Source organism: Anguilla anguilla, chromosome 12, assembly GCF_013347855.1.
Source record: "Anguilla anguilla isolate fAngAng1 chromosome 12, fAngAng1.pri, whole genome shotgun sequence".
Classification (NCBI taxonomy): Eukaryota; Metazoa; Chordata; class Actinopteri; order Anguilliformes; family Anguillidae; genus Anguilla; species Anguilla anguilla.
This window is the reverse complement of record NC_049212.1, coordinates 31,819,748-31,847,724: the sequence shown is the minus strand read 5'-3', so window position 1 is coordinate 31,847,724 and position 27,977 is coordinate 31,819,748. Positions and strand designations below refer to the sequence as shown.

Sequence of the window (27,977 nt, the reverse complement as noted above, 5' to 3'; positions counted from 1 at the left end):
AGATTTCAGCACAGACTGACATTCCTGTTCTGACCAACTACCAGTCAACAAACTGACTCACTCTAACAGACTCTTTCAGAACATAACAATAAGGGACTCTACAACTACTCCCTAACACAAACACACACAGATAGGGGAAGGGGGGGGGGGCGGGTGATACTGAACACACAACTATTGTGCATGTTGCACATTTAGTTGGTTTTTACACTAGTCTGTGGTTTCATTATATTGTAAGACTTTTGGTGTAATGGTGCATTAGGTGTTTGTGTGTTGTGTGTGCAGGGGGTGGGTGAGGGGGGGATAAGAATAATCTATATCTTCACAAAATAATCAGCCTTTATGTATCACATGCACAAACACGATTGACACAAAGCCCATAGGGTGACGTACTTCAATAAGTTGACCTTAGAGAAACACTGAGTCATAGGTCATCTGGAAGCTTCTGTCTTTGACAAGACCTTTCCCAAGCTCTCCCTCTGTGTGAATCATTGAAAACTATATGATGACCATTGCACTACAACCCACAGTCTGGTAAATTATAATAATTCTCTGGAATAGAACGATGCGTTCAATTCAAGTATCTCGCACATAGGCCCTTTTCCGAAAGGATTGGATTGGATACCCTGGTCAAACTAGAAACGCGAATTGACTTTGCACGGCCGCGTGTATTTTTTATTTATTTTTTAACGGAGGGCGTGGGGACTCGACTACTGAAGCTTGCCTGCCACCGTGTGGTGTGATGTGATAGCTACAGCAACATATATTTGTGTGTTTGAGATTGAGTATTATTTTATGCTACCTCATTAAACGACATTTAATTAAAGTAAAATTACTTTGTAATTAAAGTAAAATGCGCCATAGCCTACTAGATTTCAAATGCTATATTCTGGCATCACTTCCTCTATATGAATCACTTAATCTGAAGGCAGTTTAAAAGGTGGTGGAATAACTGAGAAGGAATGAACTACAGTGTGGTGAGCATGCAGTCAAAACAACGGAATAGAACATACTCAATGTTACAGATTAGGAAGTTGTGGCGATCTTAACTACGCGGGATACAATAACATTCATTTTATTCTTAGATATGCTTATTTTACATTAAATGGGCTACGACAGGACTACGCCTTACGAATAAACAAACCAGTTTAAAAAATAAGATTTTGGGATAAGAGTTGATAGATTTTGATTTATACAAACGGCAATAGCTCGGCTAAAAAAAATCTACCAACTACTGTAACAACATAATCTTTATCTAATAGAGTAGCTTTATTAAGTTTATCTGTGGTCAGGTATTTTGAATGCTGCTGACCACTGTTCCGAGAAAACACCTGTTGACCATAAAATCTTTCTGGTCTCTCGGTCGAACTGCCTGAAACTATGGAAAAAGTGAACGCTTTGACGTCGTTATTTAAAATTCCGTCATTACGTTTTCATGCGTCGCTCTGGTGGGCAGGGAGGAAGCGGTGTGGCGGCTGGCGTCCATATCAAGGAGGAGCAATTGCTTTCCAGATAATACAACGCACAGGCCATTAAATATACGATATTCTCATATTGTAATAAACACAAAGCCTTAGACCTCAGGAAGCCTGTCAGGTTTAAGAGTCGAAGGTGTCCGGGAAAGCGGGGACAGACATGTCAGAAACATACGGTAGGTGTAGGCAAAACAACACCCGCACGGAACGGCAGACTGCTAGCTAGCTACTTAGCAAGCTAGCCGGCTAATTAAGGACCTTGATATGTTAATCATACTAAGCTTGCTAGCGACGTAGCGAATTTAGTTAGGACGAAAGTGCATTGTGTTAAATGCCTGCTGGTAAACTATCGCTGTGTCTAAAATGAATTCTTAGCTATTGACGACTGTCAACACATATTGCTGGTTTGCTAATCTAGCGGAGTTGGATGAACTTCGTTTTGGACGTGTTACAGTAGCACAGCTAGCTGCTAGCTATCCACTTCCTAAAACTAGGTGGGTTACAGTATTAACTGAGCTCCATACGATGCAAGTTAAAGAGAGATGTGACGAGGTTATCATGGTTGCCAGCTAAATGTCCTTAGCCCAGCTAGGTAACTCTTGAACGAAACTGGAGTTTGCGTCTTTCAGAAGTTGTAGTCTACTTGCTAAGCTTTCGTGGCGTTGGAATACGGAGGTATTTTGTGTCTTGTTTGGGTAACTTAGCTAGGTCGTAACAGCTGTTAGCTTACTACCTAGCCAGTTGACATTTCCTGTTGGAAAGGACCGAGCTAGCAAGCCAGTATCCCTGCCATCCGCCGTGCTTTTTTGACCGTTTTTCCGTGATGTAAACAGACTGTCATCGTGGTGGACCGAAGTTTCTGGATTGAGGTTCGATGTGGCTAACGAGCTAAATGGCGTCTGTCGCTACTGCTGGTGCAAAGTAAACACTCTGAGACCGGAACGACCTCTGCTGTGGTGTCGGATCAAATTTTCACATCACATTATTGATAAACAAATATGTGTCATTACCAAATGCTAGGCCTGTGTCACATGTACTGGACAATCTCGTTTTAAAGGCTGACGCTAAAAAAACAAACAAACAAGATTGCCAGTCTGGTTGTGGTTAGGTGTGGAGTTATGACAGCTCGTATGTGGTGTCTGTCATCTTTGAATCCGTCCACAACCGCTTATCTTCAAAATTATTGCCTCCGTGTGGGTTAAATTCCATAGGCTTCTCACGAAGCCATGTGTGTATATTGTTTTTTGCAGAATGGTGTTGTCTCAATGCTGAATAGCTATGGGTGACGATACTGATGGTTTGTATTTATCTGGCCCTGGTCACAGAGCTCTTTACAGTGAAGGTGGGTGGCGGATTACCCTGAATTACCAGTATATCATCAACCAGCTGATCAACTGACTCATGCAAATGTGTTACATACTTAACTTGGCTGTGATGTGGGAGTTGCCATGTGGATGTAGCATGGCCCTCACTGGCAATAATATTTACTGTTCCTATTCATGCTACGGGAAAACAATAACCATGACTCAATCCCAGACATGTCTTTTTATTTTAGAGCTCTTGTGTCATTAGCCTGGTTCATGTGCCTTGAACTTGAAAACGGTTGCCTTGAAATGGTACCACACACACACACGGAGCCGCCTTTTGTGGCTCTAGCAGCAGGAACTTTCTCCTCCTCCCTCTCTTTCCTTCCCTCTCCTGTACTCAGTAACGCAATACCAGCCGGTGCACTCTGGCAGAAGAGGCCCGCACTTCCTCATACTAATGGGTTGGAGAGACTGGCGTCCAGTTGCTTCGTAATAGTCCTCATTGATTTCCTTTTAGCATGGTTTCCCAGCATGGGGCTCTGTGCCGTTTGTGTGAGTGAGAGGGGGTGGGAGTGAGGCGGGGAGTTTGGCAGTCTTTGAGCTTCGTGGGCTAGATGCTTCACGGGCTGAGCGAACAATGCTTCGAATCCTCTATGACTCAGAAGAAAACCAGTCAAGTAGAATCTTTGTTTGGCATATTCTCTAACTCATTTAATATAGCACGTAACGCGTAAGACTAGCAAAGTAAATGTTAACAGTGTCACACTAATATACCATATTAGATGGCGTTACTCCCAGAATGTGAAACACAAGCTTGAGGTTCTGTTAATTGCCTTGCTAACTTGCCAGTTGCATAATTTCAGTCGGGTTACTGCACAGAGACTTTACCTCGCTGAACAGTTATGGAAATTATTAATAAATGTTGTCCCTGGTGATGATGTTTCTGTGGTGAGACTTAAAATACTTTCAGTGAAGTCAATGTACCTGTTGTGCCTGTATTTACGTCAGTTGAATTTTCTGGAAATGCTACCAGCAAGTGCTCACTTCATTGCAACATATCTGCTAATTCCAGTGAATGCATTGTCACCTTTGTGCTGTACCTTTTTCAGTTGGCACGTTGCACAGGGTAATATATTGTATCGCACTAAATTGTACGTTTCTCCCAGGCAATTGCACTTTGCATTTATCGGAGGGGTGCTGATTCCAGCACTGATTATGCAGAAATCTCAAAAAAAAAAAAAAAGTGGCAAGAGAGAACTGCTTACAGAATTACAATGGAAGGTCCATCTTAACTTGAGTAAGTGGTGTGGGTTTTTTTTTTGTTAATTAGAGAGCAGCAGAGAGAGAGGAAGGCCTTCCACGGTCACGGCACACCACACCACACACACACGGCTCACTTCTGCTGACTTTGCCGAAACGTTGCCGCGGGAACCGTGGTTAGCGGCCAGGCTTCGTGTTCTGCCGGCAGTCTTAACCGCAGCCGCTCCAGGGAAAGTCCAGTGGTAAAGTATGTGTTGCGTTGTGCGCAAATTAGTCGCGGCGGTGCAGTTCACTGTGTTTGTCGAGTCGGCCGGGCCGTGCTAGTCAGCTTGGACGAGCGCCCGGCGAGCAAATAATTAATGCGGAGTAACTGGAGTCTGTCTGTCGACAGCAGCGCAGCTAGTGGTCCCGTGCACCGTTTGTCACTAGCGGTCGATTAGTTTGGTCCTTATTCATGTTTGTTGTATGTCTGTATGTCTCTCTCCCTTTCCCTCTCTCTCTTTCTTTATCTCTCTCCACCCCCGTCTCTCTCTCTCTCTCTCTCACATCTCTGCGGAGAGTGGAGCAGTGGAGGCTAGAGAGCTGTCTGGGAGATCCCTTGGGGCTCTTCTGTTCTTTCAGGGGTTACAGTCTGCAGCCGGGCCTGTTCCTCTGCCTCTCTGTAGCCCTGCTGGGCCTCCTGAGAACAATACTGTGCCGCCTGGGCTCCTCATTGGCTAATGGGCCCTGCTTTGGACCACTCGCGTTCCACGGTATCGGCGGTTGACGGTGCAGATAGCAAGCCTCTTATTCTAAGAGCGTTTTGCATGGATTTTATAGCTCTGGGCTGCTGCCTTTGAGCAAGGCATTGTACAGTAGGTTGGTACATAAACCCAAGGCCAGGCAGTCTTTTTCTTACTGCGCACAAGCACTCTTTGCTTTTTGTACCGCTTGTTAGTAGATGTTTTTCTACAGAACATTTAGCTCTTCACTAGCAGTAGCAGGGGATGTTGATGATGTATCATTACAGTCCTCTTTCATGCAGATGCCGTAATCAGAAGTCAGAGTTTATCCGTGTAGCCACTGGCCGTGTCAGTCTCAGTGGCTTTGGCACAGAGAGCAGAAACTCAAATAAGGGCAGGAGGGAGTGGGAAGTGATTTGTCGAGGCCCTCCTGACTAAATATTTTCGGCGGGCCGAATGACCTTCGTGGCAGCAGGGCCGTATGCAAATGAGGCGGAGGCCTGCGCTGTGTGGCGTCTGTCTCGGCGGCTCTCTCTCCTGTTCCCCCCGGCTGCTGCCTCGCTCAGTACGTCACTGCTGGCGGATGTGAAGCCTTCTGCTGCGGCGAAACCGTGGAGAGGAAAGTCCAACGTGCACACCGCACACGAGTCTCGCTCTCTGTGTCAACTGCCTGTTCTCTCTGTTTTACCTCTCTCTCTCAATCTCAGTCTCTATTTCAACACCTCCCCCCCCTCTCTCTTTCACAAGACTCTCTCTCTCTGTTCCTGTATTTCAGCCTCTGCTCTCTCTCTCTATTTAACCAACCTCTCTCTCTCACTTTCTCTCTCTTTCACCCTCTCCTCTCTCTCTCTGTGTAACTCACACATCCTCTTTCGGAGAACCCTTCTGAAAGTCACTGTCACATCCCCCATGTATTTCCCTGTAGAGTGCAGTTGGCGGTGCACAGATGGAGCTGAAGATGTGCTGTGATCTCTGGCCTTGCCTCTGTTTGAACACGTCTCCCGTTTCTGGTCTCTTTAGCCGAGCCTGTTTGCTGAAAGCTTTTCACAGTGCCTGTGAGATTAATGCAATACAGTTGTATTCAGTTCCCGTCTAAACCTAATTTTAGAGCTGAAATAAGGGGAGTGTATCAGCGGTTAATGTGCTTTGCGGTTTTCGATGTAGAGTGACCTGGGTGTGGGTATTACGGAGCCCCCGCCCCTCTGGCCTGTTCCCCAGGCGACGGGCAGCTCCGCCCCCTCTTTCCCGGAATCCCCCCCGCATGACTGGCCGGCTCCCGAGCCCGGCACACGCGCGGCTGCGGAGGGTAAACAGAGAGCGCCTTTGGGTCCGCGGGTCAGCGGTTCAGCTGCGTGGGCCGGGCCGGGGCGGGGCGGGGCGGGGCGCGCCCCCTGCTCTCACCCGGCCCGGGGAGGTCCCCCGTAACGCCCGCGGTCGAAACTCCGTCTGTGACCGCAGTTTCAGAGGTCATGGGAGCGCCGCCAGTCCTGTGTAAGATGGTGGCCCTGCCGTTGCAACCCGGTCACGAGCTCACTGTGCGTGTGGACCAGACCGGGACCCAATGACTCATTTCTTATTGGCTCAGAGTCACGCATCATGTGTAATTGTGCAGCTAAACTGGGTATCAACAGAGGATGCTCTCTGGTGTAGGAGCCTTGTTAAGTAAATAAAAAAATAAAGTACTCTTTTTTTTTTTTTTTGTTCTGTGGTATGAAAATGAATAAAAGGCCTTTGTTACATGGTGAGAGCTAATGAGGAGCTAGACTCTGATGTGCTGATGACAAATCCATCATCCTTTTACTCCCTGATGGAGGTTATTCTGAAACAAGTCTGAAATTAGGTGATATTTTTTCTACACTGCCTTGTTTTTTTTTCTAGTTTATATATTTATTCATTTTTTTTTTTACATATTATTGGTTCATACTGCTAGATATTAATTCAGGTGGAGATTCTTGTTGAAGATTGAAACCTCACTTCCCCACCTGGTATTTGAACATGCAGCCTGAGAGTACCTTCCCCTGTCCTCAGCCGCTGCATCACTCATACATGTTTCAAATATTACATAACACAAATATTACAGAGCTTGTAGAGAGTTGTATTTTCAGTCAAAGGCATACTTTAAGGACTATGCACAATTATAGATGGATGATAAATATTTGATTAGCCTAACGCGTCCACTCCTCCTGAACCCTGAAATCACTTCAGTATTGAAACTGGGTCATGCGGTTGAAACGGGTGGAAACTTCATTTTTTCTCACTTTCATTCAGCCAGGGCACACTGAGTAAACACCTCTTGCCAGCTAACTTGCACACTTCCTTCAGTCTCGATTCATGTTTTTGAGCCCGTTGCGTAGAGGCGTACGCTCAGGGCTCACTTCTGCATTTCCTGTTGCGATGGCGATGCGCTCTGCTCGTTAGCAGCTTGTTTTAACCGCAGGCTGAGCGCGATGCTGGGAGGACGGCGTGCGGTCTGCGGAGGGTGCGGCGCTGAAAGCGCTGCTAGGCCCTGGCCGGGCTCTATTGATTTCTCCTGCTCTCTCCGGTTGCAGATTTCCTGTTCAAGTTCCTGGTGATTGGCAGCGCTGGGACGGGGAAATCTTGCCTCCTGCACCAGTTCATCGAAAACAAGTGTGAGCAACAACTCTCCCCCCCCGAGCTGCGTGTCAGAGATCCTGTAACTGAGCCAAGACGGCTCACTTCTGCTGTACTTCAGCTATCAGCTTCTAGTGAGCTACACAACCAATGGCATAGGGGGAGACAGCCAGCTATGGGTCTCCGGTTAATATTAGGTAGTTTGTGTTATGTAGAACAACCAATAGCCAAATCAGAAATTATTTCAAATTGTGAATAGTACTTCACTTGGTACGTATTGTTACTGCACATTACAGGAAAAGAGTGTGTGACACTAATAAATAAATAACCTATTAATTATACAAATGTATGTATGTAAATGTATACAATCTCCTGCCACATATTAGGTAGAGTACGCCTTATCTTGAAGGTGTGTCAAATCTACTCTGCGTTTTGTCAAAACATGATTGTATAAGTATTTGAAATATCTTACACCATTTCATATTGTGGGCAATACATTTTCATTCATACAGGACAGGATTTAGCCTGAATTTCATCAAATGAAAACCATAGGAGTTTTTTTTAATTGTTGAAGTAAATGTGGGGCGCTGGTGGCTGAGATGTCTGTAGTGTGACAGCCTCTGTCTCCTCCAGTCAAACAGGACTCCAACCACACCATTGGTGTGGAGTTCGGCTCCAGGGTGGTCAACGTCGGCGGGAAGACCGTGAAGCTGCAGATATGGGACACCGCTGGGCAGGAGCGCTTCAGGTAATGGTGATGATGTCATGAGGAGCGGAGGCAGGTGATGGCCTCCCGTCGGTCAGCAAAGATGTTGTCATGACGACGGAGGCATGTGTGCAATGACAGGCTACTTAATTAGGACATTGGGTATGCCTACATTGCTCGCTTGAGTTAAGGCTTTAAATGACTCATGTGACATGTCGAGGCATTGCGTTTGTGTGTGGGGACAAAAACAACCTGCTCATCTCTTTGAGCGTGAGTGGCCAACAGTACGGGCAGGGCAGGACTGTGATTGGTTGATTGCTTTGAGGATGAATGGTGTTCAGTGAAGACAGTCCCCCATAGGCTAACTCTTGACATTTTTTCCCAACCCAGATCTGTGACTCGAAGTTACTATCGCGGGGCAGCAGGAGCTCTTCTAGTGTATGACATCACGAGGTGAGAGGGCAGGGGATTCTGGGTACAGTGACGTACGGCATATCGCCGTACTATAAATAGTTTTGTTTTTTTTAATGTGTGTGTGGGTGGGGTTGGCGTCTGTACCGTATAAAAGCACACGTACACAAGCACAGGTAAACTCAAGGAAAAGGACAGAAGCACCCTCACCAGCTGCCCGTCTAGTTTTCATCAGCTGGGTGGATAAATTAAAAACAAATCTAACAAAATGGAGGCCGATCCTGCGACGCCCCGGGAACAGAAGGGTGGAGAGGGAAGGACGATCCAGGGTTTGATTTAATAAGCGTCTGAGCTCCGCTGCCAGTTACCGAGGCTCTGTGGCAGTGAAATCAGACCGAGCGAAAGCCATAATGCAATCTGACGGGGCCTTAATAAACTATCTTCTGCCAGCGGGGTTCGGTCCACAAGCGCAAGTCAATTAGCCTGAGAATTGGGAGCAGCTGGGGCTGTGTCGCTCGCTCGCACTGAGCGCGCTCGGTAGCTTCGTGGACATGGAACCAGCTGTTCTCTCCCTGTCACTTGAGGTGAAATGGGATCTATCGCCCCCTGCTGCTGTGGAGGACTTGAGCAGCCCATCCATGCCAGAGGGTGCATAAGCAGTGAGGAACCTAACCGAGGCTTAAAATCCATCTGTATAGTCATAGCCCATGTTACCAGCAGCAAATTAGTGAATGAAATATGCTTGAGGTATGAGTCACTCTCTGAATGCTTATTTTGACCAATGATAAATAACGATAATGATTAAATGAAGTTTATGGTATTCAGCAAACTGTGTCAAGTGGCAATTTTGGTTTTAAAATCAAATTGTCTGGTGTTATAATTGCTGTAGACACTGGGTGTTATTGTCTCATATGAGCCAATCAAAATACATGCTGTCCGTAACAAAACACTATGATTGGTTCAAATCTGAGTCACTGACAGTATGTGATCGGGAGTCCTCAGTCTCGTCACTATTTAGTATGTTGCAGTTATGTTACAATCATGTACAGTAGCAAACACACTTATCTAGAGCAAAGTACGGAGTTTACATCTTTGTAAATCACGTATACTAAAATGTGATATCACTAAGACGGCCCAATTAAAATCAATGAGTGTGAAGTTAACCTAACAAACAACACTGTAACAAATAGAAATGACCATTAGACAGATTACCTCTCTTTATACAGCTACACTTATAACATGACCCCAAAAGGAAGTTCAAAGAAGGATTATCTAAGAGGGTCAGGGAAGCCATCGTGCAATCAAAAGGCGGGTCTTTTCTGCAGACGATGAGTACATTTGTCACTAAGAGGGACGTGGGCAGGATTTATATGACACTAGTGTAATATAAATATTACACATTTATATTTCACTAAATTACCAGCTCAGAACAGTGCTAGAACGGGCATCTGTCACGCTGAAAGTGTCCTTGCGTCTGTCCGTCCGTCCGTTCCAGCCGGGAGACGTACAATGCCCTGACCAACTGGCTGACGGACGCGCGGACGCTGGCCAGTCCCAACATCGTCATCATCCTGTGCGGGAACAAGAAGGACCTGGACGCCGACCGGGAGGTGACCTTCCTGGAGGCCTCGCGCTTCGCCCAGGAGAACGGTACCTCGGCTGGACTTCCTGTTCCTGCACAACGCTTTCTGCTTCCCCCCCGACACTTCCTGTTCCTGCGCGTTGCTCTCTGCTTCCCCGTGACACTTCCTGTTCCTGCGCATTGCTCTCTGCTTCCCCGTGACACTTCCTGTTGCTGTGTGTCGCTCTCGGCCTCCCCCCCAACACTTCCTGTTCCTGCGCGTTGCTGTCTGCTTCCCCCCGACCCTTCCCTTTCCAGCGTGTTACTCTCCACTTTCCCTCGACACCTGAAACTGCCCTTTGTCCTCGAACCCTCCCATCACACTCATTACATTTTTGTCATTTAGCAGAAGCCCTTATCCAGAGTTGAAGGCTGCATTTCAACATGCATTTATACAGCTGGTTGTTTTACGGAAGCAGCTCAGGTTGAGCACCTTGCTTAAGGGCACGGCGGCTGCTCCCCAGCTGGGAATCGTAGTCCACATCCTTAGCCATTGTGCTACGCTCACCACACCCGTCTGCAGTCGCCTCCAGGTCTTCGTCTTTCTTCATCTGTCACCTGTCAGTGTTCACCTTGTCTTCTGTGTCACTTTCCTACTTTTCCTGCTGTCAATCCCATGGCTTTAAACTAGCCAACTCTGGCTCAACTACCGGCCAGAATCGTGGTGATGGCGGGGGTCTCCTGTTTCAAATGGATGAGAGCCCCCCCCCCCCCCCGCCTTTCTTTATTCACTCCATCCCATCACTTCTCTCCCTCTTCCCCTGCTTCGGTCTTGGCATCTTTTCCCATATTCAGTGTCGGTTGTTTGTTCACCCTTTCTGTGTCTGACTGTGTTTGTCAGTAATTAATATTCGCCTTTGATGACCTGCATTTGCTGTCTGCTGGTTGTGCGTTGACTGTGTGTTGGCCCTTGATGGTTCATCTTTGAGGGGGAATCTGTGTTACCTTTGTGTTGACTGTATGTTGACTCATTGTTTGTTGAGTCTGTGCTGACTGCGTGTTGACGGTACATTGACAGTACGTTGCCTCTCTCCCTCTGATTGTTTGCTGAGTCTGTGCTGCACAGCTTTGCCTGTGTTTTGACTCTGTGTTGACTGTATTTTGACTTTTGTCTGCTGTGCAGAGCTGATGTTCCTGGAAACGAGTGCTCTGACAGGGGAGAATGTGGAAGAAGCTTTCCTCAAATGTGCTCGAACCATCCTCAACAAAATAGAGTCAGGTACGTACACCCTCACTGTAAATACGCACACACACGCATGCACGCGCACACACACTCCGACCATCCTCAACAAGATAGTCAGGTACATACACCCTCACTGTAACCACCAGATAGTCAGGTATATACACCCTCACTGTAACCACAAGGTAGTCAGGTATATACACCCTCACTGTAACCACAAGGTAGTCAGGTACACTACATGCCCAAAAGTATGTGGACACCTGACATCCAACATTTCATTCAAAATTATGGCCATTAATATGGAGTTGATCCACCCTTTGCTTCTATAACAACCTCCACTCTTCTGGGAAGGCTTTATACTAAATTTTGGAGCACTGCTGCATTTGCTTCCATTCAGTCAGAAGAGCATAAGTGACGTCGGGCACCAGTCATGTTCTTTCACACCGTTCTTGACATAAACATTTCTATATGGACCTCGCTGTGCGCCCTGGGGCATTGCCATGCTGAAACAGGAAAGGGCCTTCCCCAAACTGGTGGGGAAGCACAGAACCATCTAGAATGTGACTGCATTCTGTAGCATTAAGTTTTGCCCTCACTGGAACTTAGGGACCTATATCAAACCATGAAAAGCAGCCCCAGACCAAGCGGTGTCCAGATACTTTTGGTGATATAGTGTAACTCTCTTACCAACCTCAGAACACTCTAGTCAGTTGCTGATGCTTTGTGGAGTCTGTATGTGTAAACGCAGGCGTGCGCAGGCGTGCGGCGTGTCCGTGCCGCGGCGCTGACGGGCGGTTTTTCCGGTGCTTTCCGCGCAGGCGAGCTGGACCCGGAGCGGATGGGTTCGGGGATCCAGTACGGAGACGCGTCGCTGCGACAGCTTCGCCAGCCGCGGGGCACCACTGCACAGAGCAAGCAGCAGTGCAGCTGCTAAGAGCCCCCCCTCTGTCCTCTCCACAACCCCCCCTCCCCCTCCCCTGCCCCCCCAACCCTGCCCCCCGCTCCCCAACGTGCCAGGTGCCCCCTGCAGGTCAGAAACGCACAGTGCAGCTCCCACACCGTCATCGTGAGACTCGCGCGACTATGACCCAGTCCATTTTAGACACTGCCACTATGCAACTCACTTTTAACCCATTAGCGTTTAACAGGGATGGTGACAGAGGCAGTTTCTCCAGAGGGCACTGAGTGCATCCTGTTCCAGTGCTGATGCTGCTAACTGGCTTGAAGTAAGACCTGGAATGGCTCAAAATGCTGTGCATTGGGAGTGTTGTTTCCATTCATGTAATGCCCCCCCCCCCAAAGATATATTGTCAAGTATATTTGTGAAGGAGCTTGACTTATGATAGGAATTTTCAAATCCAAAGGTTTGCCACTGCTATTGTACATCTGAGTCTTGGATTATGGGCAACTACTAAGCAAAATGAAGTATAATGTTAGCGTACACATTCTGCCACTCTTTCTCACTCTGTGCTCTGGGTGTGGTTAAGTGTGCAGGGAACCAACCCCCCCCCCACAAATATTATAACCCCCCCCCCCCCCCTTTCTCTGAGGACCACCTGTAACCCCTGACCCCTGACCTTTTGTTACCCAGGAAGGGCACTCGCTGGCCCCTGTAGCCCGGGCTAAGACTGTATAACACTCAGCTGGGCAGAGGGGAAGGCTAGGGGACCCTGGTTTTTCACCTTCCATGTTGATTCATTCTTCCCTCCACGTGGAATGAGTTGGTGCAGGCCAAGTAAGGTAGACATGTGACTCTGGTCTTAATGTTGCTCATTCAAAAAAAAAAAAAAAACAAGAAAAACCTTTTGAATATTTAAACGGCAGAAGCTCCAGAGTAACGGGTGTGTGGTGTCACTCAGTAGGACAGGCTCACTCATATTTGACCACCCCCCCCCCCCAAATTCTCCCAGAAGCCTTTAGTCTTGGCAGTGTGCTCCAGCTGAAACACCAGGGGGCGCCAGGGCTTGTGTGTGGGGGCATACGGGCGACAGCGCGCGGTGTGACGCGGCGGATCTGGCGGTCGCAGATGCAGGGTAATTGAAGCGCGGCCGCGCATCGATCCCCAGCCACGGCTCATGGCAAAGCCGTCCCAGAGTCCCCGGCTTTTTATGCTCAATTTTCCCAAATTGCCACTTTTGGTGCGCTTGCGCCCGTTTCCATAGCAACCTTTTTTTTTTTTTAACGAGCACTTAACGAACGGTCTCCGGTGGAGGAGAAGCAGCCTATCGGCGCTGCTCTGTGGCTCAGTCGGCACAAAGCAGGAGGTTGCTAAGCGCTGTTTTTTTGCCAAGGCTGCGCCGTCCAAAATGCTGTGGTGTTTGGGAGTCTCTCCAGCCTCAGCCGTGCCCCTGTGAAGCCTGTCCCCTCACAATTCGGTTTGTCTTTTCCTTTCACCCCCCCCCCTTCCCCCCCAGGCCTCCTCCCAATCCCTGTCTCACTCCAGGCTGTTGACCTGTTGACTTAGGACTCCACCATAGCAAGGTTACGCTTTTAAGCAGTGATGGGACAATGAGGGTTCATTAAAAATAGGTGGAACTGCCATGTGCAACAGCTGACTGAACCAAACTTTTGGTTTGCGGTAGAGAGCAAAAACCTTTTCGATTGGTTCAAATAAATCTCATTGTAGCTCCAGCCATTACAGGGTTCAGGAAACCCACACTGTCCCACGATGACCAACGCTTAGATTAAACATCAGAGCAAGAACATTGGAAAAATGATCTAGCTACAGCAGGCCTTAGGGGCTCACCGTTACCCACGGGGTGTAAGAGCACTTTGTAAAAATGTGCGCCTGAGACGTGAGGAGCACCCTCTTCCCTTCAGGCCTCCCGTAGTGGGAATGGCGCCCGTGTTAGCTCCTCACTGGCGATGCTAACGTTGCCGCGCAGGGCGCATTAACGCCGGTAGCGACCGCCCGCGAACGCTAGCCCGGCGGACTTTTCCCCGAGCGTTTCCCACGAGGCTTTGGGGCGAAAACGCGACGGAATCAGCCGTTTCAGTGAGCGGGTTCACCCCACCCTTCACGTTTCTGGCACTGTAGAGCATCTCCTACGGCCATCGGCTTGCCTAGTAGTTACTCAAAATGGCCGCCTGATAGGATGGAACGTTCTGTTGGACACGGCAATAAGTCACAAAGCTCTGGAGGCCCTTATGAAGGTCGATTTGTAAGGCTTGGTACACGGAGTCAGCCATGTACACATGTATATACCCCCCCCCCCCCCAGCACCTCTGAGCTTCAGTGGGAGGCAGATTCTGGCAAGGCTGCACAAGTGTGCTAACCACAAAGTCACTGTGCCCTGGTGTCCTTCAGCCCTCGACTCTATCGACTGATAACAGTCAGGTTTGTTTTTTTAATTTCTTTTTTTTTTTTTTTCTCCTCAAGTGCACTCATTTTATGTTTTAAATACTGTAACTATAGAAATATTTACAATGGTAAAATACTTGTACAGTTGTTTTGAGGTTCATAAAAAATCTGAAATATATTTAAAATACATCGTACACAATGTTGGACAAATACACGTATAAAGGACTCATTTCTTACTAAAGAACAACTGAGTTTGTGGTCTTAAAAACGAAAACATTCCAAAAGTCGTTATTTTGTTCCTTTTTTGTCTTTTTTTGCCCCCGAAACCTTGAAAAGAAGTGAATGCTCCCTGTGAAGGTGGCCACGACACTTCGTCTTTTCTTTTTTGTTGTTTTTGTTTTTTGTCGTTACTTTAGCTCTGTGCTCGTGGAGTTCTGCCACCGGCACTAAATGTACTTCTGTGTCCTCCTGAATGTGCGGATCACAGGCTCTGCTGGGAGGAACCCAGTGATTTCTGCCCCAGTTTTAACAGGTCGGATGCTGTAGCCAGGCTAGCCGTAGCCAGGCTAGGGCAGCCTTTGAAGGCTCCAGCTTCGCGTGTTCTTTCGATCGTTCGCCCCAGCAGGGAACGCTGTCCCCGTCTAAGCCATCGGCCACCGTGTTGTTCGGAAACGGTCGGAATTCCCCCCCCCCATCACTCCCTGACCGCCATTATTCAGCAGAAATCACTCCCAAATTTCCTTGCAGGAAAAAAAAAAAAAAAAGAACTCAGTTGTTGCTTAGTAACCAATGTGATATCATCATCATCATTGCTAAGAAACTGTATATCTGAGTCATCTATGCTGTAAATAAGGATTGTTGTATTTTTTCGTGTGTGTGTGTGTATGTTGGAGGGGCGGGGGGGGTGTTGTGAATTTTAAAAATTATGGACTGTAACAAAATTTGCTTGGTTATTTTTGTAATTTAGTTTTTTAATTACTGTGATGGTTATTTACATTTCCATGTTGGTATTTGAAAGGCATACAGACACTGACCCTGTCAGGCTGTTTCGAGACTGATGGTCATGATTGTTTTTTTCCCTTTGGGCTGTGTGTGTGTCTGTCTGTGCACATGCATGTGCATGTGCATGCATACGTGCTTGTGCGTGCGTGTATGTGTGTGTGTGAGTGCACGTGTGTGTGTGTGTTGTGTGTGCGTGTGTGATTGCACGCACAAGCACGTGTGTGCTTGTTGGCAGGAGGTGTGTATTTGTTTGTGTTAGCGGTACATATATTGATGTATGTCAGCCCGCCAGCCTCAGTCTTGTGCATGTGCCCCTGTGGGCCAGAGGGGGCGCTCCAGAGCAGCGCCTCAGTGGAGGCCATGGAGCTCCACCCTGCCCTGCTGCCCTCGCGCACAGTGGAGAAAACGCGCTAAGCCATGTGACTCCTCCACATCTCGCTGATTGGATGTAACTGGCCACCTTACAGCACGGGGCCCTATTCAATCTGAAGTGAAAGGCACCTGGTACAGACAGGGCTGCGGCACACGGGCGGGGCGTGGCAGGACAGGGCGGGGCCGGCCTGGCTCTGAGCGTGATTCCAGCTGCTACAGCCGAGTGAAAAGCTTTCTTTGAGTGAACCCCCTTCTGCCTCTCCATCCTCTGTGGCTACAGGGGAGTGAGGCAGGAGCGGGGCTCACCACGAAAAAGAGGCTAACCGCTAAAAATCTGGGTACCAGTAAATTTCCATTAGCTGAGGGGTGGGATCAAGGCAGCTTATGCGGACTGATTCATTGATTCCAGTGCAGATTTGTGTTTGTGACATCAAACCGCAATCGTCTACTTTTACCACTAGGTGGTGGTGTTGCATCACAGAGTCAGTACAATGTCCAATTGATGATATGGAGATTAGGCACAATATTATTTTTTTAAATTGAGTAATTGTCTCAATTTTTTAGTTTATTTAATTACCAGACTATAATAAAACGGTTAGTTTGTGACCATAATTGTTCAGTGGCTATAACTAGGGTAGAGCTTGAATAAATTAGCATTATGGAAGCATGGTCCATTTAAAAACCGTCTAAAATGAAGTGCTGTGTGTATTTAAAATGAACTGCAGTTACTTTGTGGGGTTATTCTCTGTCTTGCTGAGCAATTTTATAGAAATGAAGATTTGACAACCAACCAAAGGTTTTAAATTCAGTTCTACTGTGAAAGTTGTACTCAAGGTCCAATATGAAGGCCAAAATGAAGACCGGCTATTTACTGACGATACTTAAAAAAATCAAAAATAAGCTCAATGATCACTGTAACAATACAACAAAAATTAAAGATTTCAAAATGTGTTCCGAAACAAAGAGAACTGTGGTTTGTGTACTACTTTTACTTAGTTTAGAAGCCATTTAACACAAAAAAGGCATGTAAAAATACTGATGATAATCATGACAAAATGATGCACAAACTTAGGAGCTGGTCCTACTGCTAAGGGCAAAAATAGACCGAAACCTTTAAGGTCCTTCATTTAAAAAGATGAAACGAGTCTTGACACCCAATATACTGAGAGTACACTTTAATTCCATTTGTGTATATATATACATGTAGACTGGAATAAAATGGTGGGGGGATTCTGCAACAAGGTAATCAGCATAACGACACACATACACACACACGGACGCCACCCATCTCACACACACCTTAGGACACGAAGGGATATGTCTGCGGTGCTGCATTTCTTATTTTAGCAAAAAGAAAAATTGCGTAACGTTTTGCAAACTCAAAAATAATTTTATTTAAACGCTTCTAAAATAACCACTAGGCCCTGCCCCCCTTTTTAAGATAACGAGCGGCAGACGCGACAGGAGCCCTGCACCCACAGCCTCAGCGCCTTTCTGGGCTCCACCCGTGACAGGAAAAGGGCGAGCGCTCGTTTTGGCCTCTGATTGGATGGTAGCAGCCAGGCCCTGTGGCGATTGGACAGCAGAAACGGGCTAGCGAGCACGCTGGTTGAATTAGCTGACCCTGGGCTCCGCGCTGCTCGTTTCTGGCGTCGGAGTGCGGGTCACTTCACTGCTGCAGCAGGTGACTCACTGACGCACCCGTGATGATGCATCACCACCGCGTGCGTGTACACGTGCATGTGTACACGTGTTCTATGCCAAGGTGGTGTCTGCTAGTACTTCGGCCAGGAGTTTTTGATCATTTAACAAACTTAAATAGCCCGATTTCCATGCAGGCAGAGCTGAGGACGGCTTATGCAGCAGGGCTGGGGTCCTGCAGAGTCCGGCCATCTGCTCCATACTGGAATGCTTTAAAGAGGAGGTGTGCAAAGGCAATGGCTCCTTTTAGGATGGGATCATTAAGACTGGGAAAATGGGCAACCACCCCCCACCTGGTCACGTGACTTCCTCCACCACTCCACTGGCCTTTTCTGGCTCCTACATCTCTTACTTTGTTCAGTCCAACACACACAGACAGCAGGTTGCCTAAGTAACACAGGATTGATGAGCGCATTTTGGATGATGTGATGACATATGAGGTCATTACATTTCATCACACCTCGTGACTAGTTTCTCACCCGTTCCAGGGGCATTGTGTCCATGTATTTGGAAAATCTTTGAGCATGTATGAAAATAGTTTCCGAAGGACACCAGCAGGACGTCCAGAAACACTGCTGCTCCCACTCCACATCCCCCCCCCCCCCCCCCTCCAAACAAGACAAGTCACCTCAGCATCACGAACGAGAGTCTTCAGGACAGAAATACGATCAAATCAATAGAGGTGCTTTTTGAGGAGGAGCAAGGGGACGTAGTTTGAATGCAGCAATTACAGCCAATAAATTTACACTGGCAGCCAATGCTGGTGCAGTATTACAGCATGGCAGTTTCACACAAAACAAAGCGCCCCCCCCCCCCTCCCCCCCCCCCGAGTTTACCTAAGAGTGGGGATTTATTTCGTGCTGCAAGAGGACAAGTGCGCGAGTTCCACCGCCTGCTTCTTTATTTACAGGTTCTTTCTTCACCAACATTCCCTGCCAGGGAGAATTCATGGGCCACCCCCCCCCCCCCCTTCCCTGAAGCAGGGCGTTCCTGCAGGCTTTCGATCACTGTGTATTCTCTCCATACGGCAGCTAAGGCTGTGTGTAGTCGGCTTCCTCTGTCACACCCGTCTTTAAGCAGAGAGATCGGCCTATAATGAGGTGTGCCTTTATGCGAGGTGTGACTTATGGAAATAATCCCTCTGGCACAGAGAGAAATTTATCTGCGTGATGATTCATACTTTTGGCAATGGCTCTGTGGCGACCTGTCATTAATGCATTACATATTTTCTTATGGAGCAGGAGTCCTTGAGATGGAGACTGAGAAAAGTAAGGAGGATTCCAGAACTCACCACACCATCCACATAAAACACTTACAAATATATGTACACAATACAGACATAACTTCACAATACTAAAAGCACAATATATTTCATTAAGTAATTCATGTTCACTGTTGACTTTCACTTTTTTTCTCTCTGAAATGTGAGGAAAACTTTTTGGGAGAACTGACAAGCAGCTGCTGAGGCATGGAAAAGCTCAACCTTTTTTCCTTCTCAACAAAATGGCTGCAGCCTGAACTTTGACCTCTGAGGTCGCCACTTCCCAGCCATCGCCCAGCCAGGGGGAAAGATACTTTTTTTTGTTTTTTAAACAAAAGAAAGGCATTTGTTTTTGGCTGAACCACCATTTCCAAGTGACATGACTGAGCCAATCGGAATCTACACATTGAAAGCTTACTTTATATGTCCAGTCTGAGTGTCTCAGTGTCACCTGGCCTTTCAGTCATGTGATCTCTAAGCCAGTTCCTGACTGGGCGTGGAATCTGTAATTATAGAGGGTGACAATATCAGACTAGTCATACACTTTCTGTTTAATTCTGATAGCTAGTTAGGTCTCTATGTGTTCAGGCTGGCATTTCTCATGCTCAGTTGCTTGTCAGTAGCGGTAGTGTCAGACAAGGGGAGAGTTCCACCCAATCAGACCCTTTATGACATCACAAGTAGAGTTAACAGCAGCCCCTACATCTGGTATTATGGTGGAAGGGGCGGAGACTCCTGAAAAGAGGGAGGGGTCACATAAATTGGAATTTCTTGTCGACGGGGTGGAGCCGGCTCCATTGAGTGACCAGTGAGAGGAAGGGCTTCCGGGAGAGTTGCTGTGAAATTGAGAGGAAGGGGTGGGGGGAGGCGGTCTGATGAGGAGAGGGGGCGGGGCTACTCCAGTGACTGCAGCATGAGGAGCTGTTTGAGCACCTTGGTCTGGCTCGTCTCCCGGATCTCTCCCGCCAGGAACATCTCGTCCACCACCGTGTACACCTGAGAGAGGGAACAGGGCTGTCATCTCCAGGGGACTTTGCACGTGCTCAGTACAAATCCTGACAAGCCGCAGAAAGAGATGGCTGGCTTTCTAGGGGTTTTGATAGCAGGTTTAGAGTATGTTTCCCATTGGCCCAGACAGTTTTTGTGTGCAGGGCAGGATATTTTGGATATTTAGAGAAGTTTCTGATGGCTTGCCAGCCTTACCATGGCTATTACACAGGCATTTAATATTCATGAAAAAATGCTCTTCAGAAAACGAAAGCAGCTTGTACAGTAATGTGACGTCTGGAGGATGAGCATATGCATAATAAATTTTAATGTTTATGCACAATTTTAAATATAAATCACATAAATCAGTTTTTTTTTATTGTGCTGATACTGATTTCCTTGAGCATAGCAGTCAAAGACCACCACAGAGTCTATAGATTAACCAGATGGCCAGATACACATTTTTACCATCGAGTGCTCTCTCACGCTCTCCATCTCCTGTTGAATATGAAACTTTACAATTTCATCGCTCATGAATATTAACGAAACGCTGTGACCAAGGATAACATAAGATGGCAATGGATGTTCTGTGCTTGGGCATGCCTCCTCGTGAATATTAACCAGTTCTAGCCTCCTTGAGTAGGGAAACAGACAGAATGAAAGAGAACACAGGAGCTGACCATGTTTGATAAACTCACAGGATCCTTAAGAAAATGATACCCGTTCAAACCTGTATCCCTCATTATCTCTGTATGACTGTTTATAACCGTTACAAAAAGCAATCATTAAAAATAACTGAAATGCAATAAGAATTAATCTGCTATTTTATTTGAGCAGAACTTGGTTTACCTTGTTAATGACAACATGCAAGCAATGACATGGAGCCATAACTATGTGACTATTTGGCTGTAAAATGACCAGGAACCAAACAATTACCTGGAAATTAACACCGGGAACTTATTTAAAACTGCCATCTTGGGTTTTCCACAGCCAGCCGCCTCTCTCCAGGACTGTTCGAGGGCATTACTTTCAAATTACTCATTTATTGGATTTTTACTGCAGCAATTCGGTTTAAGTGCTCGCTCAAGGGAACGACGCCAGTGTCCGAGCATCCAAACCAATTTCCCTGTCACAGCAGACAACGGCGCCGATATTACTCTGCAACCGCCCACCCCCACCCCGCCCCCCCCCCCCCCCCCCCCCCGGTAAATACCGCCCGCCAATTTGTTATCAGCACGTCAGAAACACCCGACGCGTTCAGGACACTGTGGAGCAAGCGTGGCGCCGTGTCTGCTGGACAGACCCGTTTGGCAAGCGCCTAACGACCGAGTTTTATTGGGATTATTGTCTCAGATTAATTGATGTCTAACATCGTGACGGTTCTTCGTATTTTATTATTATTATTTTTTTAATTCCTCTGCAAGCAGCAGAGTTAACAAGACTCCATCTGCCTTGTGCGTAGGCAGCATTTCATTTAGGTTGACCGGGTGGGCGGATTCAAAAAATATCTCCAGTAATTAAGGCAGTGGCAGAAGAAGGTAATTATCAGTAGTGACTCGCTTAATTGCTTACTGTTTTCTTTTAAAGAAAACCCACCGTACCAAATTGATAGGAATGAGCGTAGCTTAATTGACTGATTGTTGTAATTACGCAGTGTACACTGGTTGCTATGGCAATGCCTCCACGGCAACCTTAAAATAAAAACAGGCCCCATCCCCCCACTTCCACATTCATTTAATTCCTTTCTGTATGTCAAAGTCAAGGGGGTATTAACAGTAGGCGTTTTTGCCACTTGCCACTAGGGGGCGAGACTTTCCAGCAAGAATGAGAATGGAGAGTGCAGCTCTTACCTTGTAGAAGTTGAACACCAGGTCTAACTCGCACACATTGTGGAAATACTCGTTCAGAACCTACAAGGGAAAAGGGCGGAAAAGAAACCTGCTTCACGTTTTGCTACGGCGCACGTGTCCCGTAGAGTTACTTGGAAAACACATTTCCAGAAACATCCCTTGAATGCAGTCCAAAATCCTGGACAGGAAATTGACATTTCCCTGCAGAAATTCAATTAGATCTGCAACGTTCACTCGTTAAAACGAGGAAATAACAGCCCGTCTGGTTGCTTCTCAGTAATGTGGCGAGTAGTTTGGCACAATCAAGCCTTGACAGGGTACACACTGGCGCTCCCTGCTGGCCAGGAGGACTGAAGTAGCCTGACCTTCACACTGCATGCAAAGTGGATAGTAGGTCAGGGGTGGCCAACGATGTTAAGGTGGGGTAGCAGGGTCAGCCAGTATTTTGCTTTCATCTTGAACTCCGCAAATAAATTTGCCACAAGAAACCAGGTGAGGCCAGTTAACCGTGTAAATCAGCTGCTCTGAGCCACAAAAACAAAAACCAGCACACCCCACAGATTCCAGGACCGGGGCTGGCTGCTGGGTGTGCCAGTTTGACCCGTTTATTTTTTGTTTTTTTTGGTGAGCTTTCTGAGTAATCTGCAGTTGAACCTTCTATAACACGAGTGTTCCATGACAAAGGCAGGTGGTGGAAGTCCCAGAATTCCGTGCTGTAGTGTGCTGGAATCCCTAAGCGTCTGTGGTTGCCCAGCTTCCTGTCCGTTAACTAACAGCCGTATCTATTCTTGTTCTTTCCCCCCTCTGTTGGTTTCAAATTCATTCTGACTTTGTATAAAGTGAATTTCAATCATAGATTCCAAAATTATTTCTCAGCGTGTAACTAGAGTTTATCTATGTAAAAACATGAACAAATATTTTGTATTCCCTTACCAGCTAATATTTATAATCTAAATGGATACAGTATCCATTAAAAATGAGGTGGTCTTGAGTGGTTACTTATGGTGCTCTCCATTGTTTCTTTCTAATCAACACATGGGAGTCATCTGTAGTTCTGCAACTGAGCTGAATTTTTTAACAAAAATGTTGACTAACAATCTACCTATCCATCAAGCTATCCATCATACGTTCCACTACACAATATAGAACAAGATATCCCCAGTTAGCTTGGAAGCATTTCAAGTTCCCTAGTTAGGGATCAGCTCAAAACTCTCATCGTCTTTTGATTTAAAAGGCACCGAGGGTTACTATATAAAACCCAGGAATGACAGGAACCAATCATGTATGCTGGTCCCTAGAAAGAGGAATGCCAAGAGCTGAATTGTTGCTGCTGTTCTCATGCACACTGAAAACCAGTGTGCATGATGTGAAGATGAGACATGCTGGGTCACCATGCCCCTGTCCCTGCACTGTGTGTGTGTGTGTGTGTGTGTTGTTAATCTTTGTGTACCTGCATTGCCTGGGGAACACAGCTGTCTGGTGCAGCTTCGAAACACAGGGATTATGGAGACCTTTAAAGACTTCATCCTTAGGCTCACACAGCTGGCATTATCAATGCTCTTTGCGGCTAGGATACACAGGCCTCATGTGTTCAGCGTGTGCCCATGCATGTTAATGTGTACGAGCACATGACCAGGGATGTGTGTACGACTGTGTGTGTGTGTGTGTATGTGTGTGTGTGTGTGTGTGTGTGTGTGTGTGTGTGTATGTGTGCGCGCGTGTTCTTGCACGCGTGAGTGCTTGCGTGTGAGGGGTCCTACCTCCACAAAGTTGTGAATGCCCTCCAGGTAGGCCAGGTTGTTGTCAGTCACATCCACACAGATGCAGAAGTACAGGCCAGCGTAGCGTCTGTAGATGATCTTAAAGTTTCGGAACTAAGCGAAGGGACAGAGACAGAGAGACTCTATAAACCACATGAGCAAGTAACAGACACCTCCACACTCTACACCCGACATGAATCACAGCACTGCTGCCCTCCCTGCTGTCACAGTACTCATGTACCAGACCCAAAGACGAGAGAACACTTTATTCTCATCTCAGTCCGCTGCTGATTCTGGGTGTCACTTCAACCACTCAACAAGATCATGAAACAACTCAGCCTGACTCTTTGTGGCATACTGTGAGCTGAAAACATGGAGTATTGTGCCCTGGAAATGTGGTGTACTGTGGGCAGGAAACGTGGTGTACCGTGGGCAGGAAATGTGGTGTACTATGGGCAGGAAATGTGGTGTACTGTGGGCAGGAAACATGGCGTACTGTGGGCAGGAAACGTGGTGTACTGTGGGCAGGAAATGTGGCGTACTGTGGGCAGGAAACGTGGCGTACTGTGGGCAGGAAACGTGGCGTACTGTGGGCAGGAAATGTGGTGTACTGTGGGCAGGAAACGTGCTGTACTGTGGGTAGGAAACGTAGTGTACTGTGGGTAGGAAACGTGGTGTACTGTGGGTAGGAAACGTGGTGTACTGTGGGTAGGAAACGTAGTGTACTGTGGGTAGGAAACGTGGTGTACTGTGGGAAGGAAATGTGGTGTACTATGGGCAGGAAACGTGGTGTACTGTGGGTAGGAAACGTGGTGTACTGTGGGCAGCAGTGGGGCATGTTAAACTCTCGACCACAAGGTCACAAGTTCAGATCCTGGGGGAGGTGGTTACCGAGGTCACTAGCCTTTTAGCAATGGTCCGCATAGCTTTACCCCCCCTGCATACCTCATATTTTCACATTTACATAAGCATATTAACCTAACTTTACAACCGAACACCAGCAACAGAAGTGATCCCTTTCCATACAGCATTCGCACAACTCAAATACCCAGCACAGCTTTCATGTTGTCTGTCTGTAGGTAAAGCAATTGCGCAAGCAAAGCCATCACCAGTGATATTTTCCCAGTGCAATGTCTCATCAAATAAAGGCGAAGCAAATGTGTTATTGTACCGCTTTTCTGAACTGAAATGTGAAGCTTCGGTTTAACTGTGCCCATACGCACATACCCATAATTACACAAACTGCGGGAAGTCAGTGGATTAACTGCCTCAGTCAGGCACACAGAAAAAAAAAAAGAAGGAAAAGACTGCTGGAATCGGTTCTGTTCAGTACAGGCTGTTCCTCATGCTCTGTTACTACACGGGCTGTAGAACAAGGAGCAAAGTGCATTTTTGAAGCCCGCTTTGATGCAGCCACTGAGCGCTCAGATACAGAATCTGATAAAAACGGAGGGCTGCTGTAAAGACCAATGGCATTCACACGGACTCGCTGCACATGGGTGTACAAGCTTTTCATATGCAAATTGATACATGGCCAATGACAATAAGGGGCACGTTATATCTCTCCTGAGCAGATGCCTTTACCCAGAGCAGCTTACGGGTTCCTTTAGTTTTATTATATGCAATCCAGCTTTTTATTTGACGCACTTATCCATACAACCATCCATATTTATACTTGCTCAAAGGAGAGAGGTTTGAACCTGCAACCTCTGATTGAAAGGCAAATTTTTAAGCACTACACTACTGATGCCCCATCTCTACTGAGAATGAGTGATTACAGATTGATAACACTATGCTTTGTAATTGAGTCTTTTCTGTGGGGTAACTGTCTTTCTTTGGAGAAAAAACTTTTCATCTTAAAAAAAAAACAAAAAAAAACAAACAGATCTCACTAAATAAAAGCAAGTAAAAGCAAATAACCCTCAATCATTGGAACCAAACATGTGGAGGGTTTACAGATCGCTGTAAGATAGATCATCTTAACTCGAGTTCGTTTGAAAGCAACGCAGACTTTTCTGCCGAGGGCGGGGTCACCGCGTACCTCCACGAAGTTGGTGTGCTTGGCGTCGCGGACCGTCACCACCGCGTGCACCTCCTCGATCAGCTTCTGCTTCTCGTCGTCGTCGAACTGCATGTACCACTTGGCCAGCCGCGTCTTCCCGGCGCGGTTCTGGATCAGGATGAAGCGGATCTGAGGGGAGAAGAGCAGGGCGAAGGCCCGGCTTCACTACGCTTGCAGGATTCAGACTGTCTTTTCAATCCAACAGCGTGTGCTTGAAATTATACATCGTTTCTGCCCAGGAGTTTCAGTGTGTGCAACTCCTAATCTTTTTTTGGTTTTTTTGAGTAAATACCGATTCACTAAACAGACCAATTTTGACACTTTCAGGCAGAAAAATTAATAATACCAACCGCCTTTCATTTTATCCAGGGCTGTTAGGCTTTCCGTCGTGAATATTGATGAGAAGAATACAATTGGATTGTGGAATTCTGTTAATAACAAGCATTCGATTGCAGATTCCAGCCAACAGATTAGTGAACTTGTGGTTGAATACTCAAACAATCAAATATCCGGTCTCCTCATCAGTCATTACAGCCAGAGATGACGTCATGACTGTCGATGTAGCATTCCATCCCTATACAGGTCAGGAAGCCAGGAGATAAGGAACAGTGCAGAACAGCAGTAAACCATTTAGATAGTGGAAAACAGTCTGGGCCCCAGTCAAGTGCCAAAGGATGGCAACTAAAAAAAATCCTTGATAAATCCTTAAATAAAAGAAGGCTGGATATAATAAAAATACAAGAACATTAGAATGTTTGATCACATAGCTACTGTCCAGAGAGCATCCAACCCTGCATCAAGTCTGGACTTTAACATCATGAGGGTCTCTGCCCCGACTGTGTGACTGGTAAGCCATTCCCCACTTTGACAAAAAATACAGCTGGGTATCAGTGTAGAATTTGCATTAAACTCACTTACACTTACACCTCGTTCTTAGGACTTAACTAAACCTAAATCAGCTTTCGCTGTTAACTTTGTTATCACCTGAACTGGATCCAGACCTGGTCTTTGACACGCATTCTTTCAATGCTTTTGAACACGAGCACAGAATAAACATGCAGTCAGCATCCAGGGAGGGCTTACGAGGCGCAATCCTACTGTCAGTGCCCTGACTTCTGACACCTTTTGCGCGGAGGAAAGGAAACAGGCCTGCATTCGCCTTCCGCTCAAAGGCCTGGAAGACACTGCCAAAACGTCGTCTTTTGGCTCCCCAGATCTGCAAGCTTGTTCGAACTGTCTCGTGACCGCCTGGGTTTCGGTCACTGTGGGGAAAAAATCCCATTCCCGGTCCCGAAACGGAGCAAAATTCTTGGTTGCATCCACATATCTCCTATGTTATTTCGCTACAGACACGTAGCTCGCTAATGCTGGCTACTTAGCAGATAATGATACCCCGCGCGCAAGCTGGTTGCTAAATAAATATAATGGAGCATATGACTGGAAAAAAATTAGCAAGCCAGAATGTTAGGCAACGATAATATAATACTTACCGGTGTCATCCTGTCCACGAAGACAGCACCAATTGATTAAAAACTATGGAAGGAATAACCCTATCCAGAAACCGACCAGAATTGTCAGAATTGAGTCTGATCTAAGCTAGCTACTGGTCCGCTTTAACGACATATTACAAATGGCTAGCGATACATATTACAAATGGCTAGCATCACGTACTTCATATATGTTTAATTCACCTAACAAAATAATGCTGTAGTTTGATTATGGCCTTTTTCTTCGTGGATTTACTTCTCTAGTTAGCTAGCGATGATAGCTAACAGTTCCACTCTAGCGATCAAAATGTTACAGTCGCTTATACACATGGCTTTAAAATGAATGAGAAATAGACTTACCATTGTATTTTTCTCGACACGGGTATATTAACAGACAGAATTCAAAGAATAGTGTCAAGTTTAAGACAGATGTTGCATGAAATACGCCTATTTTCTCAAGACCTCCCAAGGTTCTCCGCTATCTCCCTAAAACAGGATATCCAGGGAAGGCCGAGAATGAAGTGCATTGTGGGCAAAGTAGTTTTTATAGCGAACAATGTCTTTTTTTTAAATTGAAAGAGTGTAGTTTTTTACTTCATATACCAACATGCACTTCTATTTTTTTCAAGCGTCTTTCTGGGCAATGCAGTTGATGTCCTGACAGGGATCAGGCACGAGGTCGCTAACAAATCACGTGAACTCATGAGTTTGAGACTACACGTCGTAATCCTGCATTTTTATCCCACGCGTTGTTATCATGTTGCTTGCAACAACAACAACAACAACAACAATAATAATAATAATAATAATAATAATAATAATAATAATAAACAGGATGCTATAAAAAGAGGAAGATGTTAAATCCTGTTTTATTTATAAATTTCTTGTTTGTAAATTGAATTGAGTGTAGGGTTACTACTCTT

At 46.5% G+C, this 27,977-nt stretch overlaps 2 protein-coding genes across 2 annotated transcripts; one reads left to right on the top strand and one right to left on the bottom strand.

Moving 5' to 3' along the window:
- The first annotated feature begins 1,440 nt into the window (after positions 1 to 1,440).
- Positions 1,441 to 12,252, top strand: rab4b (RAB4B, member RAS oncogene family). The gene is made up of 7 exons (XM_035384230.1): positions 1,441 to 1,648; positions 7,311 to 7,391; positions 7,987 to 8,101; positions 8,450 to 8,512; positions 9,966 to 10,120; positions 11,215 to 11,310; positions 12,090 to 12,252. The coding sequence occupies exons 1-7, from the start codon at positions 1,633 to 1,635 to the stop codon at positions 12,203 to 12,205; spliced, it is 642 nt and encodes a 213-aa protein (XP_035240121.1). The 5' UTR covers positions 1,441 to 1,632; the 3' UTR covers positions 12,206 to 12,252.
- Positions 12,253 to 17,104: 4,852 nt separating this feature from the next.
- ap2s1 (adaptor related protein complex 2 subunit sigma 1) lies at positions 17,105 to 27,575 on the bottom strand. The gene is made up of 5 exons (XM_035384231.1): positions 27,415 to 27,575; positions 25,547 to 25,696; positions 23,506 to 23,619; positions 21,746 to 21,805; positions 17,105 to 19,904 (listed from the first exon to the last, which is right to left on the bottom strand). The coding sequence occupies exons 1-5, from the start codon at positions 27,415 to 27,417 to the stop codon at positions 19,803 to 19,805; spliced, it is 429 nt and encodes a 142-aa protein (XP_035240122.1). The 5' UTR covers positions 27,418 to 27,575; the 3' UTR covers positions 17,105 to 19,802.
- Between the last annotated feature and the right edge of the window lie 402 nt (positions 27,576 to 27,977).

What these genes read in the sequence shown, in the direction of transcription:
- ap2s1 (XM_035384231.1), bottom strand. An exon ending in AGCACACCAACTTCGTGGAG is followed by an intron (nt 23,620 to 25,546) that starts GTACGCGGTGAC and finishes CCCTTCGCTTAG; the next exon opens with TTCCGAAACTTTAAGATCAT. An exon ending in GCATTCACAACTTTGTGGAG is followed by an intron (nt 21,806 to 23,505) that starts GTAGGACCCCTC and finishes TTTCCCTTGTAG; the next exon opens with GTTCTGAACGAGTATTTCCA.
- rab4b (XM_035384230.1), top strand. An exon ending in GCTGGGCAGGAGCGCTTCAG is followed by an intron (nt 8,102 to 8,449) that starts GTAATGGTGATG and finishes TTCCCAACCCAG; the next exon opens with ATCTGTGACTCGAAGTTACT. An exon ending in CTAGTGTATGACATCACGAG is followed by an intron (nt 8,513 to 9,965) that starts GTGAGAGGGCAG and finishes CGTCCGTTCCAG; the next exon opens with CCGGGAGACGTACAATGCCC.